We start from the raw sequence: 14,211 nt of genomic DNA, 5'->3' as shown, positions 1-14,211 counted from the left end.
TTCTTATAAATACTTCTGTTCAAAAAAAATCAGGGGAAAGTGACCAAGCATCGCCTCAGATTGCACCATAGAGCATCTGGAATCAAAATTTTTCCGGGGCCCTTAAGCGGGCCCCGGACCCTACACCGTAGGGGCTTCGCACTGCGCGCTCGCAGTAGTTTATAAGAGCAGGAGTAATGTATTTGGAAAAAAAATTCTTCTTATAATTCTAAAACTTCTGCTAAAAAAAACAGGGGAAAGTGACCAGGCATCGCCTCAGATTGCACCGCAAAGCATCTGGAATCAAAAAATTTTCGGGGCCCTTAAGCGGGCCCCGAACCCCACGCCGTAAGGGCTTCGCACTGCGCGCTCGCAGTAGTCCTCCAACCAAATTACCCTGGATCGCAACTGGCCCCCCCACTTTCAAAATCATTCCGCCGCCGGTGGCACGTATCCACCAGTATTGGTGTTCAAGGCGCTACATCATTAATACCCTGCTCATTGGGCCGATGAAACATTCCAAAGACCATCTCGGCTCCCTGGGGAGTATACAGCTCGATGCTGCCATTTCGGCGCAAAGCAGCTAAAATCAATCACAACAACCATCTCTGCACTCACAGGTACCCATTTACTCCTAGGTGGGGAGAGGCAATGAGTGACAAAGTGCCTTGCCCAAGGGCACATGCACCATAACCCCAGGCTGGACTCGAACCCACAACCTGCAGAATTACCCACAGACCACGATGCTGCTGCACTTCGTAGTGTGTCACTGAGGTCAGGGTTAAATGCTTGAGTAATCTTACCTTGAAGTCTCGGACTAGACAGGACGTGAGGTCACCGATGCCGGTGTTTCTGCAGACTTCTTCGTACATATGTAGCCGCCTTTCTCCCTGTTTGCTGCTGCTGGTGTTACGAAAAAAATGTATCTAATTCATTGACAGGTTTTTAATGCCCATTCATAAATAAGACAGTTTACCCATTCCTATTGGTCGACAACCCATCACGTTGTCGGTCTTAAACGGATGATAAAGACATGGCCAGCTGGTCTTAAACACTTTTCCAGCGTCACATGAAATTTGGACTCATATGAAATCCAGTGCCTTTACCGTTTTATTGGTTGAACGTTCACAATCCTCACGTAGGCATGCGCAATACTACCAGTGAGTCAGTATTGCATAGTCCTAAATTCACAACGCAATGCCCCAGGCGCATTCTGCGCGACATCATGCAGTACGCACGACGCACGCGCCAATCTCCATAAAAGGAGTTGTTTACCTCTTCTTCGCGAGCTGGACACTCCATTATATAGAGGGGTGTTTCAAAAAAACAAAACAGTAAAATTGTTGAACATCATTGATTTTTTTTTTTATTTTGACTTTTTTTGACTTTTGGACTGAAAAGTTTTGATATTTTGACCGAAATGGTATTTATAAATGGGAATATTCGTCTCGGGTAATTATCAGCATTCCAGACTCCAACCAGTCTTAGACATAGGGTTTAATACCGCCTAAGCACAGGATTACCGTTTCTTGACTAGCAAAAACAAAAATTCTAGAGAATAAATAATTACCTTGCATGTAAGAAATAGAGTAGGTTATAGCCGATCTGGATTTGTTTCTCGTACATCATGCAGACTAACGTTAGGAGCTGTAACGGACACGAATCCTGCTCAGCGTCTGCGCTCAGATTCCTGTCGAAAGAACAACATGGCGAGCGGTGAATAGGTGGGACTCGTACCATGGACCACCTGACTACAAGTACAGCATCTTAGCCACCACAGAGATATGCTCGGCGATGGTGAATATATACTCGTGGGTGAAAAAAGGCAATTGTGGTCAAGTGTCTTGCCCAAGAACACTAGCACCATGTTCCCTGTCAAGGTTCGAACCCACGTACCACGGCACATGAGTTAAACACCGTAACCATTGGACCACATCGCTCTACAACAGTCCTTTGGTATCATTTCGGTTTGCGGTAACACCATGTGGTAATAACTACTGCTTAGAAGATATTTAGTTCTGAAAAGAACTTGTCCTGCTTATTATCAACTTTTGCTAAGTAGTTTTTGTTCTGATAAGAACAGTCCTGCTTTAAGTTCCAAAAGAACTTGTCTTTTTGGTTTAGAACTTAAAGCAGGACTGTTCTTATCAGAACAAAAACTACTTAGGGAAAGTTGATAAAAAGCAGGACAAGTTCTTTTCAGAACTAAATATCTTCTAAGCAGTAGTTATTTACCACATGGTGTTACCGCAAACCGAAACGATACCGATACTCCACCATGCAAAGCCTCAAATCTTATAACAGTCCTTTGTTTTTAGAAATTGAAGAAAATAAACTTGCACTTCCTAACATTTCCTGTATCATGTTCAAAACAGAAAACCACAATAGACACCAAAATGTGACTTCAAATCAATTGTTTCCTTTTTCCAACCCCCTTCCCTCCCCTCCTCCTTCCATGTCTCATTTTAAGGCGTCAAATCCTCTTCGCGTCCCGACCCTCTCAATAATCGGATCATTCCTGTCAGCTGTCTCGCGCCGTCAATTACACCCCTGTCTTTAATTGGGACCGATAATGTGGCCACCCACCGCAAGACCAGACAAAATACATCCGGCATTATGAAATCTGCAAAACTTAATCCAATTCTTAAAAAAAACACCTTCAGTTCCACGCCCTCTGCTTTCATCAGAAAATACTTTCGTTGAATTTAATTACCTGTGTTGGGATTATTTGCATTAAAAAAGTGGCGAACAAAATTGACAGCGAACGGTTCAATGACCGAAAATTGTCATCTGTACTTGCCTGAATATTACACAGATGGGTTTACCAAGTGAATCTTCCATTGTTCTGTAGAGATAAAAAAAAGAAGACTTTTCGTAACAAAGATCTGGCAAAAATGAAAGTGTTAAAACTACAGAAAACTACAGTAGAAACAAGGGCGAATCAAATTTTTTTTTTTTAGTGACGTCGCTTTAAAGGCAGGCACTGCATACACCACCATCTTTTCCTCCAAAAAAGATTGGTCAAAGTGGTCAGAAATTGCCACAAATCGCACCACGAGATCAAAGTCAGATAACTGGAATCCCCGCTTATTTTGAAGTCAAGAGAATGTACATGAATACCCCCCTCAAGTTTTGTTCGGCCAATCCAAAAGAAACCACCGTTGAAACAAGTGTAAAAAAGATTATGAAACTTTTTACGTGAGTCATTTCTGCCCAACGTTTGGATACTGTGCGCACGCTGCCACTGTGATCAGACTACACACAATAACCAGCCCGTAACCGCAGCAATCCTGGCTTTCGAGTAGCCCGACTGCTACTGCTAGCCCAATTGTTTCTTTCGGACCGGCAGTGACTAAGGCACCTTTCGATCGGCTCAACCATGTTGTAGCTCCGCGTCCTTCGCAATTCTGCTTTTCATTCACTCATTCATTAAATGGTTTATTGAATCAATCATGACTTGCAGCTAAGGGCTGAATTGAATATGATTTACAGGTTCTGCTGCAAGTAAGGATGATTAGCCCCCCTCCCCCCCCCAAGTACAACTTACTCATCTGTGATTTCATCCGGCAATGTTTCACCCGTGATGTCACGTTTGTACAAACTACAGAGGAACGTGGCTAAAGGCCCCGCTATGTCGCTGTCAAAATCATCCTGAAATACAACAACAAAACGCAATCCATCAGGATTAGTTCAGAAATACAGTGTGAGTAAAAAAAAAGGAAACCCTCTATTTTTTTTAAAAGAAGTTCTGCAGGTAGCGCATTCCAGATCTAGGATATCAAAGCCCAATTATTAAGCTTTCTTTTAGTGAAAGAATCATTTAAATCGCCCCTGTACTTTTCCAGTTAAGGAATTTTGAACACAAACACCATTTTTTTAACCTTGTCCACGGATCACATTATTGGTTAGTGATATTTCAGCGATATGAAACCATGTCGTATCCTGAAAATGACATCAAAATATTCCCATAAATCTCTGGGGTAGCCAAGTAGAAGGCAGGGCAAGAATATAAACTCTTTAACCTAAAAACTTTTGACATTATAAAGCATGCTTTTTTAACATTGGATGCAGTTAAAAAACTGTTATAAGTGCCAGTTATCATGGTAATTAGGGTGTTCTGATGTTCTGAATGATTCTTGTAATAAAAGAATGCTTATTAATTGGGCTTTCATATCCTAAATCTTGAACCCACTACATGCAGAATTTCTTTTAAAAATAGGAGTTGCAATTTGGGTTTCTTTTTCTTTTAGACTAACCCTGTCGTTTACCAGGCAATTCCAATGCTGGGGAAACACATCTTAATTCTACAAATATAGCTTGTCTTACTTCTAGTTACAAGTCAGTTGCATGTGTTTTACATGTTCAGTCTATTTTACAACTTGACCTCAGATGACCTTTAACCTTGGTAGTGACCTTTGACATCATTATCATATGAAGGTTTCCATGTTGCAGCTATGACCCAAGTTTGGTTCCAATTGGACTTCAACTTTTCAAATGAGACCAATTTTACATTTCAGCCTATTTTACAACTTGATCTCAGATGACCTTTGACCTTGGTATGTGACCTTTGACATCATTATCATATGAAGGTTCCCATGTTGCATCTATGATTCAAGTTTGGTTCCAATTGGACTTGAACTTTTCAAATGAAACCCATTTAACATTTTCAGCCTATTTTACAACTTGACCTCAGATGACCTTTGACCTTGATGTGTGACCTTTGACATCATAAGCATATGAAGGTTGCTATGTTGCATCTATGATTCAAGTTTGGTTCCAATTGGACTCCAACTTTTCAAATGAGACCAATTTGACATTTTCAGCCTATTTTACAACTTGACCTCAGATGACCTTTGACCTTGGCATGTTATCATATGAAGGTTAGCATGTTGTGTCTATGACCCGAGTTGGGTTCCAATTGGACTTGAACTTTTTAAATGAGACCAATTTTACGAAAGTTTAACCAAAATAGAACAAACATACTACATACATTTGTACATTATGTACAGACATAGTGATGCATAATCTCTTTCTTGAACAAAGTTCAGGCGAGACACAAATTAGCGAAAGGCATTCTTGTTGGAACATTAAAAAAAAGACAGATTTCTCTAAATGCCTTGGGTCGTATGCCAAAGGTCAGATTAGCAAAGGTCACCTTGGGACGAGATTTCGCCTGATATGATTGGCACTTACCATTTCTAATATAACGCTACACAGGTTCTCCATCGTCTCACATTGGGTCTCAATATCTGAATCCCTGTATTGTAAAGACAATTCAAAAATTACTGAGAACATGAATTACCAGAATTTATCTCTACAAAACTGTGATTAAAAATTCTAATTTTTTTCAGAACAAAATTTGTAGGATATACGGCTTTACCTCCCATCCGAATAAGGACGAAGCAATGATGGTAAAGTGCCTTGCTCAAGAGCACAAGCACCATGTTCCCATGGTAAGGATTCGAACCCATGTACCACGGCACACGAGTCGAACACTGTATTACCATTGGACAACAGCACCAAATTTCAAACTCAAGTATTGAAACACCGTAAGAAAAATATTATTTTGAGCAATTGTTTAGAATGCATTGATACTGTTAATAATATCACCAAATATGTGACCTGTTCTGTCAAAATCAGACTCTTCTGGGCATAAGGTCAAAAATGAGATTTTTGCATATTGTTAAAATATGTTCTGTTTCCTTTTAATAGGTGGTTCAATTTTTGAAACCAGTCATTCCTGGGCAGAGTTATGCTATTTTGAAGTTCATTGTGTCGAAAAGTAGAAAACGGAGAAAATGGCCACGAACGTCACAAAACAGTAATATCTTTAACTGATACGCCTTAACAAATCATCAAAAATACTATATTTAGAGCTCAAATTAGGGTTTCAAACGTTTATAGTATATTTTAGACATGTTCAGGATTACAAATATGCAAACATTTGAGAATCGAAAAAAATCGCCCCACAGCGTTTTTTGGCCTTATCTTCATTTCAACCTCTGCCCAGAAGCGTCTGCTTTTGACAGAACAGGTCACATATATGGATGTTAAATGCACTTTGTCCCAACCCATATGGAATGACCCATATGCCTTGATATATCCGCCTCGACTCCATGGGCACGTTCGCGTTCCTTCACTAACCCCTGGCCTGATGAACACATAAACGACACCGACTTGCTCTTCAGAGCGTACTGCGCGCGCATTTTGGAGACTGCACGCCCCTAATGCGCTCGCGAACTTTGCACGTCACGTCACGTAAAAAAAAATCTTTTTTCTCTTCAAGCTGCGCGATGCCTGTATGATATGGATAATGGCAGCCTCGTTTTTCACCCCTAAAAATCCTGTATCTTCGGTTGTAAAGGGATGAAAGAGGTACTACGTACATTTAATAAAATCCTTACTAAAAAACTTTATGTTTGAAAGGATTGATTCTTCAAAAACACAACTTTCAACATATTAAAGATGGCGTGCGCGCCATATTCATCCACTGCAATCTTAATTTATATTAGACAAATCCAGGGGTTAAAATCACGCAAGGCATTATGGGAAACAACATGGAGCAGCAAGATTGTACCCATGGAAACATGGTTGTTGATATTAGGCCCCCCAAAAAAATATTCGGTCTCTGGTCAGACCAAAGTTCCGGAATTTTTTTTTTTTTTTTTCAAGCTTGGATTGTACAGACAAGGTGGGGTACTATTTTGCTTTTTTGGTGTCCTCATGTACATTGGTGTCCTCCATAATTTGCCTTGGTGCTCTCGATCATTTGCCTTGGTGCAATTTCCCATTCCTTGGTGCTCTTTGGTAAAACAAATTGAGGAGGTGCGGCAATAGAGGGCGCTGTTGGAGCTACCGCGGAACATTTTGGAGAAAAAAAAAAGATCGACGCGCATGATTAAAATCGACGCGCGCGCTGACCAGAGACCGACTTATTTTTTTTTTTGGCCTTATGTTCGTTTGAATATGAGGATGAACTCTGACCTCTGGCTCTGTAAGATGGAGCACATCTCCTTGATTTCACCGTCTAGTTGATCCAGGTACATGTCTAGGTCTACCTCCTCTTCTTGCTTGATGGGTCTGAAGACGGCAGAGTCTTGATTTCGTTGCCTCAAGGCTACAAGGAGAGAACATGGCTATCGTGAATAAGTACGCCCTCAACGGTAAGAAAGGGAGAGTTGGGGAGACAGGGACGTTTGAATGCATCGCCAACGACGTCCGATGGTTTCGAAAGATGCTATGGTTTTGTGCACGTTCAGAAAACAAGTAGTCGGGCATACTTTGCGGTATCTCAGGTCAATTTGGGGAGTCAGGTTGGCGTTGGGGAGTCAGGTTGGCGTGGTGGTTCTTTCCTCGCCTTCCACCGCTGTGACCCGGGTTCGAATCCCGCCTGGGCCAATATGTGGATTGGGTTTTCAGTCCCTGCCTGATTCCGTGGGTTTTCCCCAGAATATTCCTCTGGGCTTTTCCTCCCACCTCTAAAGCTGTAATTTCTTCTCATTGTCTTCTCTCCACAGGTTTCTTTAGGCTTGTGAGCTACAGTGCCTAGGGCGCTTTTGAGGAATCCTTGGTTTCATTACCAGAAATGATTAATAATAATAATAGTAAACTGTGTGCGAACTAGCAGGTTTGTTTTTAATGGTGTTAACAAGGATTTTCTATTGTTCCTCTTCCCTTTTCCTCTGTTTTTACTCTAACTTTTTGCAACAGCTCTCATTGGTTTTGTACACGTTTTCTAATCAAGGTTGTCCTCGATTTGGTTCCTGTCCTCGATTCATCGATGATGTTGCACGTGTGTGTCCTCAATTTACACCATAAACACCAGTACACGCGCACACAGTGTGTTCCGTCTACTGTAACAGTGGTAAAAGCGCCCTCTGTTGTCTGCGCATGGAGCTATAGTCATTTCAGACTGTCGGTCCAAAGATTTGAATGAAGTACGTGAAGAGTTGGACAACTGAAACACGTGCCACAACGCCAAAAGATAAATTATTGCAGTCTTCGGAACGACAACACAGACTAATCAATGGAAAATTGTGGCCCTCCTGCGCTCGGACCAATGTTTGAAAACTGGGATTTTGGGTTCATTGAAAAGAACATTGAGTAAGCTTTCTAATGATGTGAAGAATATGGGAATCAGACAAAATCTGATGGAGTTATAGGTATTTTTGGTTCCCAACTCTCGGGCCTCGGAAAATTAAAACAATTCGAGAAACTTGTTGTTACAGTTTCCCAATTGAATTCCTTAGGGAAATTAACTTCAATAACCCTTACCCTACTAGACCCTCCAACGCATGCCAATATGTGCCAATATGTGCCTCAAGAAAATCTCCTATGTTTTTTGCATGGCCCTCCAATATCTGCCATGTCATTTCAAGGGTAACTGGACAGGCACTCCAATACATGCCACAGAGAACAATGAGAGTCCTCTGATAACAAAGTGAGTGCCCCCAGCTGGTCAGTATCAGGCACCCTCCAGGGCCTCCAACTCCTGCCAATTGGAGCCTTCACTGTTAAGACAAACTATCTGCCAATAAACTGCAGCTGGAGGGCATTGGCATAACCAACTGACATGCAGTAAACTACCCTCAGAGAGTAAGGGTTAAATGTGAGATATATTCATTGTTCTAGCTTCAAATGCCTGCATCTACATGTAAAATTTTTCCCTGTTCAATATATTATGGGCTGTATCTCAAAAAAAATGGCTGTAAGACCTCAGACTTATTTTGTGCTGAAGGTACTACAAGTACAGTGGAACGCTGCTATAACAAACATCGCGGGATCCACAGAAATTGTTCATAATAGCAATCACTCAGTATAGCGATTTTAAGCTGCTGGTGCTACGGTACTCGCTTTTCAATAAATAGCGTCCTTCATAACTTCACCCTGCATGCCCTGGTAGTTACTGAAAGACGACTGCGAACACGTGCCGACTATTGACTCATGTAATTACACAGTGTTTGAGCTTACTACAATGTACATCTACCTACAGCAATGGGTAGCTTCCCCCTCTATTCCTTGGGGAAATAATAGCCACTTGTCGCTCTTCTGTTGACATTTTTCAACAACAATGTTTGGAATGTTTTGTACACTTAAATCGGGAGCCAAGGATGTTGCTCAGTATAGCCGAATGTTCAGTATAGCGGTGTTCGGTATAGCGACGTTCCATTGTAATACATAATGTTTGCCTAAAAAACAAAATGTATGCGAGGTATATTCCCAATAAGAACATAAATTTATTTGGGATGCTTGTACTTACATCTATCTTCCTCCTCTTCGTCGCTGAATGTTGCATCTTCCGACGGTAATCTCTGTATCGGGCCATGATCGTTGTTGGCTGACTCTGGTTCCGTCTTTCCATCTAATTAAAAAAAAAAAATTAATACAAAATACAAGTCCATAAATTTAAAAACAAAACAACCTTGCTTAAATAAGTAATAACGGTGTGTATTTATAAAGCGCACGTATCCACCAGTATTGGTGCTCAAGGCGCTACATCATTATTACCCTGCTCATTGGGCCAATGAACCATTCCAAAGACCATCTCAACTCCCTGGGGAGCATACAGCTCAATGCTGCCATTTCGGCGCAAAGCAGCGAAAATCAACCACAATAACCATCTCTGCACTCACAGGTACCCATTTACTCGTGGGTGGGGAGAAGCAATGAGTGACAAAGTGCCTTGCCCAAGGGCACACGCACCATAGCCGCAGGCTGGACTCGAACCCACAACCTGCAGAAATACCCAAAGATCTTGAGTTCAACGCTCCAGACAACAACCAATGGCACTCCACGACATCTAGTGTATACATGAACATAGAAAACACAAAAACACTAGCTCTAGACCACCCCCCCCCCAAAAAAAACCCCACGATATGATCTTAATCTTGAACCGGAGACTTTATCCAAATACCTTCGGGCGGAAGTGCTAACATGGGCGTGGCAGGGGCGGTGGGTGTGGTGGGCGTCGTCGTACAGAACTCAGCAAACATGTCTCTCGTCATCGCCCTCAGCTCCCGATCTAGTTTAGGGTTGTCAAAAAGTTGAGCAAGGGACCTAAAAATCATGGGGAAAAAAATGACATTAGTGGCGTCACATTTTTGTGGAAATTGTCAAAAAGTGCAAAATGCTGGAGAATACGAACCATGGGCTTGTTTCAATAGGCAGTTAAAGGTAGAGTAGATTATTTGCAATTTGTGCATTTATTTTGTTTGAACCAACAAAACTGCCCAAAATCTAAAGACAGATCCTTTAATATAACGAACCTGATGAAGTTTTAGCTCTGTGAATGCTGTATATTCCAAGAAAACAGAACAAACATAAACACAATATTCTGGATCTCGACTCCAATCCAAAATTGGCCGATTCATATTTTGAATTGCGCCCTCTAGTGACACAATCCCAAAATCAGCATTCGGGACATGACTTGTGATGGATTTGTGATGGACTTGTGAGGACTTGTGATGACTTGTGATGGACTTGTGATGGACTTGTGATGGACTTGTGATGGACTTGTGATGGACTTGTGATGGACTTGTGATGGACTTGTGATGGACTTGTGATGGACTTGTGATGGACTTGTGATGGACTTGTGATGGACTTGTGATGGACTTGTGATGGACTTGTGATGGACTTGTGATGACTTGTGATGGACTTGTAATGGACTTGTAATGGACTTGTAATGACTCGAGATTGACAGGTGATGGACTTGTGATGGACTTGTGATGGACTTGTGATGGACTTGTGATGGACTTGTGATGGACTTGTGATGACTTGTGATGACTTGTGATGACTTGTTATGACTTGTGATGGACTTGTAACGGACTTGTAATGACTCGAGATTGACAGGTGATGGACTTGTGATGGACTTGTGATGGACTTGTGATGGACTTGTGATGGACTTGTGATGGACTTGTGATGGACTTGTGATGGACTTGTGATGGACTTGTGATGGACTTGTGATGGACTTGTGATGGACTTGTGATGGACTTGTGATGAACTTGTGATGGACTTGTGATGGACTTGTGATGGACTTGTGATGGACTTGTTTATGGACTTGTGATGGACTTGTGATGGACTTGTGATGGACTTGTGATGAACTTGTGATGGACTTGTGATGGGCTTGTGATGGGCTTGTGGTGACTTGTGATGGACTTGTGATTGACTAGTGATGGACTTGTGATGACTTGTGATGGACTTGTGATGGACTTGTAATGGACTTGTGATGGGCTTGTGATGGGCTTGTGATGGACTTGTGATGACTTGTGATGGATTTGTGATGGACTTGTGATGGACTTGTGATGGACTTGTGATGGACTTGTGATGGACTTGTGATGGACTTGTGTATGGACTTGTGATGGACTTGTGATGGACTTGTTTATGGATTTTGATGGACTTGTGATTGTCTTGTGATGGACTAGTGATGGACTTGTGATGGACTTGTGATGGGCTTGTGATGGACTTACGGTAAGACTCTCTTCTCCAGGAGGAATCTGAGGGCGGACATGACGCCTTGCTTGATCTGCTGCTCCAACGGTGGATGAAGATTGGGAATTATCTGCAAAACAAAAACAACCATCGTCCAGATATTAACCCTAACCATCCCAAATCCTCCAAAATCCTCTTTGCAAAATGGAGGATTTTGCAGGAGGATTTTGCAGGATAGAGGCTACATGGCAAAACAGTATGGTTGATTTCGAGGGATGCACTGTGTCAAGGTCTTGGGCCGGACCTTGTGTTGTTTATGCTCAGCCGTGCATAAATATATCGGCCTGTGTTTAATATACTTAAAATCCGCCACACTGCTCCAGGATGTCACTGGCTCTGGGTTGTTTAACGTGCAGTACACAACACACGGGACCTACGGCTTTACGTCCAATCCGAAGGACGAAGCAATAATGGTAAAGCGCCTTGCTCAAGAGCACAAGCATCATGTTCCCACGGCCTTGGAACCCATGTACCACGGCACACGAGTCGAACACCCCAACCATTGGACCACAGCACCCCACTGTAAAATGCCAAGGGAGTTAATTAACGTTTTTCATTGTCCGTTTTTCATTGTCCTTTTTCCTGATGATATTTCCGAGCGTGATTGACTTACTCTGCAGAGGAAGTCCAGTAGAGTTGCCGTGATGGCAGGATGCGATCGCATAGAATGATGCATGACAAGAATAGCTGGCTCTGAAACGAAGAGACAAGAATGAGAACCACCATTAACAGAAGGGATTCACAACACATCGTGCCACTATTCATTTGCTAGAATTCCTATCGTCACTGTTTTGGTGAGGTGGCGATATCACATTTTGCAAAACATATGCCAACTTTGACATGAGCTAGAAACCAAACAAAAATTATTATACCCCAAATTTTTGGATATTTCGTAGAAAACATAGGTATACTTTTCATCAAAGTTCGTCTTAAGGTCCCATGATCCACAAGGTCAAATTCAAGTTCAAAGTAAAGGTCAAAAGGTCATCATACTTCAAATTACTCGGACATGAAAAATAATGGTAAATTTGGATTCCTTATGATGTTACCTTTCCAAAGCAACCAAGATCAACAAATTTGGCCGAAAGGTTATGGAGATATGGTGATTTGAAAATTGGTGGCCAGGCCCATTTTGACCAAAATTGCCAAACAATTGCGGACGGAAGCGCGAAAAACCGTTTGTCCTATGGCACAAAAACTTAAAATTTTCACCTTTTTCAGCCTAAACATGAGCAAATTTGAGGGTTTAACCCTTTGGGTGATTCGACACGGAATGACCCCATACAGAATTTAGGACTGTATTAGTGTCTCAAAAACTTCGTCTAGGCGACAAAAAAAAAAGAGTCTATACTGTTTTTGAATACTGTACACTCACCGATATCCATGATGTTGCCTCTCGTTGGATTGAAGAGTAGCCAATCATAAAACAGAGCTAGCTTGGCACATGATGCTGCAGCATTGGACTAGAAAAAAGAAATACGGACAAGACTCTCAATCTGGTCCAAAATAACTTCCGTGCACAAGTACCCCCTCAACGGTAAGAAAGGGAGAGTTGGGGAGACCACTGGGAGAGACATTCAAACGTATTGCTGACCGCATCTGACGCTCACATGAAGACGTTAGATGATCATGCACATTTAGGATAACATTTGTCGTGTGCACTTCGCGCTGTATATGCACAAACCAGTACACACAAACGTTGTGTTCCCCCTCCCTCCCCCTCCCCCCCCCCCCCCCCCCCGACTCTCAAAAGTGGTCAGGAAGCTCCCTCATTGTTCCTTCACGGAGTGCATAAAGTGGTCAGGAAGCGCCCTCTATTGTTCCTTCACGGAGTGCATAAAGTGGTCAGAAAGCGTCCTCTATTGTTCCTTCACAGAGTGCATAAAGTGGTCAGGAAGCGCCCCCTATTGTTCCTTCACGGAGTGCATAAAGTGGTCAGGAAGCGTCCTCTATAGTTCGTTCACGGCATTCATAACACTTAATGGAAATTTTAACACTAGCGTTTTAAAATGTATTCATAAAGACCTGAGATAGTTTACCCATTCCTTTTGGTCAAGTGCCCGTCACGTGTGTGGTTTTAAACCGCCGGTAAAACACCGCTGCATTCTGCACCACATCATACAGTACGCACCACGCACACGCCAATCTCCATATAAGGAGATTTTTAGTACTACGCGCACGAGGCACATATCATAGACATGGCCAGAGTGGTGTTTCACAAAACATGAAGTAAAATTGTTGAACAAAATCGTTGGAAATTTGAGGATTTATGACTTGTTTTGACTTTGTGACTGAAAGGTATTTATGAATGGGAATAAATATTATATATAAGCCGAAGGCTCCTAGCTTGTTTTAAACGTACTTGTTTAAAACCCGCCAAGCACACATTTATTCCCTTGTACAATAAAGTGTGTCACAAGGAAATCTAGTACCAAGCCTTCATTAGTACACATTCTCCACACAAGTCAAGTTACCAGACACACACGAATGTATTATGAAAACCTCAAGATGCTTACTGAGCATGTGGTGAGCAGCCAGCCAATCACAGCCCAGCGTTGGATGATTTCCGAGCACAGCACCTCATTGGACGGGTGGACCGTGCAGCAGATGTAGCGAATCAGATCGCAGCGTAACGACTGGCTCTCCGGCGTCGAGAGAAACTGAACGCAAAAAAAATGAAGAGAAAAAATTGAAAGAAAAATAACTGAAATTTGGTAATTACTATGTAAAATGGATCACTGCATT

General features: G+C 42.1%; 1 protein-coding gene across 2 annotated transcripts in view; it reads right to left on the bottom strand.

The window, feature by feature from the left end:
• The window catches only part of LOC119737621 (integrator complex subunit 3-like), a 47,710-nt gene that overhangs the window by 20,536 nt on the left and 12,963 nt on the right, over positions 1-14,211 (bottom strand). Inside the window, exons 11-22 of one of the 2 annotated variants that reach the window (XM_038212089.1) lie at positions 13,983-14,126; positions 12,842-12,929; positions 12,080-12,159; positions 11,445-11,536; positions 9,893-10,035; positions 9,239-9,340; positions 6,964-7,096; positions 5,173-5,236; positions 3,527-3,630; positions 2,780-2,824; positions 1,550-1,669; positions 783-882 (exon numbers count right to left, since the gene is read on the bottom strand). In XM_038212089.1, the coding sequence (XP_038068017.1) occupies positions 783-882; positions 1,550-1,669; positions 2,780-2,824; positions 3,527-3,630; positions 5,173-5,236; positions 6,964-7,096; positions 9,239-9,340; positions 9,893-10,035; positions 11,445-11,536; positions 12,080-12,159; positions 12,842-12,929; positions 13,983-14,126 (1,215 nt within the window). The remainder of the gene's footprint in view (positions 1-782; positions 883-1,549; positions 1,670-2,779; positions 2,825-3,526; positions 3,631-5,172; positions 5,237-6,963; positions 7,097-9,238; positions 9,341-9,892; positions 10,036-11,444; positions 11,537-12,079; positions 12,160-12,841; positions 12,930-13,982; positions 14,127-14,211) is intronic. The other variant, XM_038212096.1, reaches the window with a different exon arrangement.

This window comes from Patiria miniata, unplaced genomic scaffold (genome assembly GCF_015706575.1).
Source record: "Patiria miniata isolate m_02_andy unplaced genomic scaffold, ASM1570657v1 HiC_scaffold_10, whole genome shotgun sequence".
Taxonomy (NCBI): Eukaryota; Metazoa; Echinodermata; class Asteroidea; order Valvatida; family Asterinidae; genus Patiria; species Patiria miniata.
Note: the sequence above shows the minus strand (reverse complement) of the source record. Positions and strands in the feature narration are given on the sequence as shown.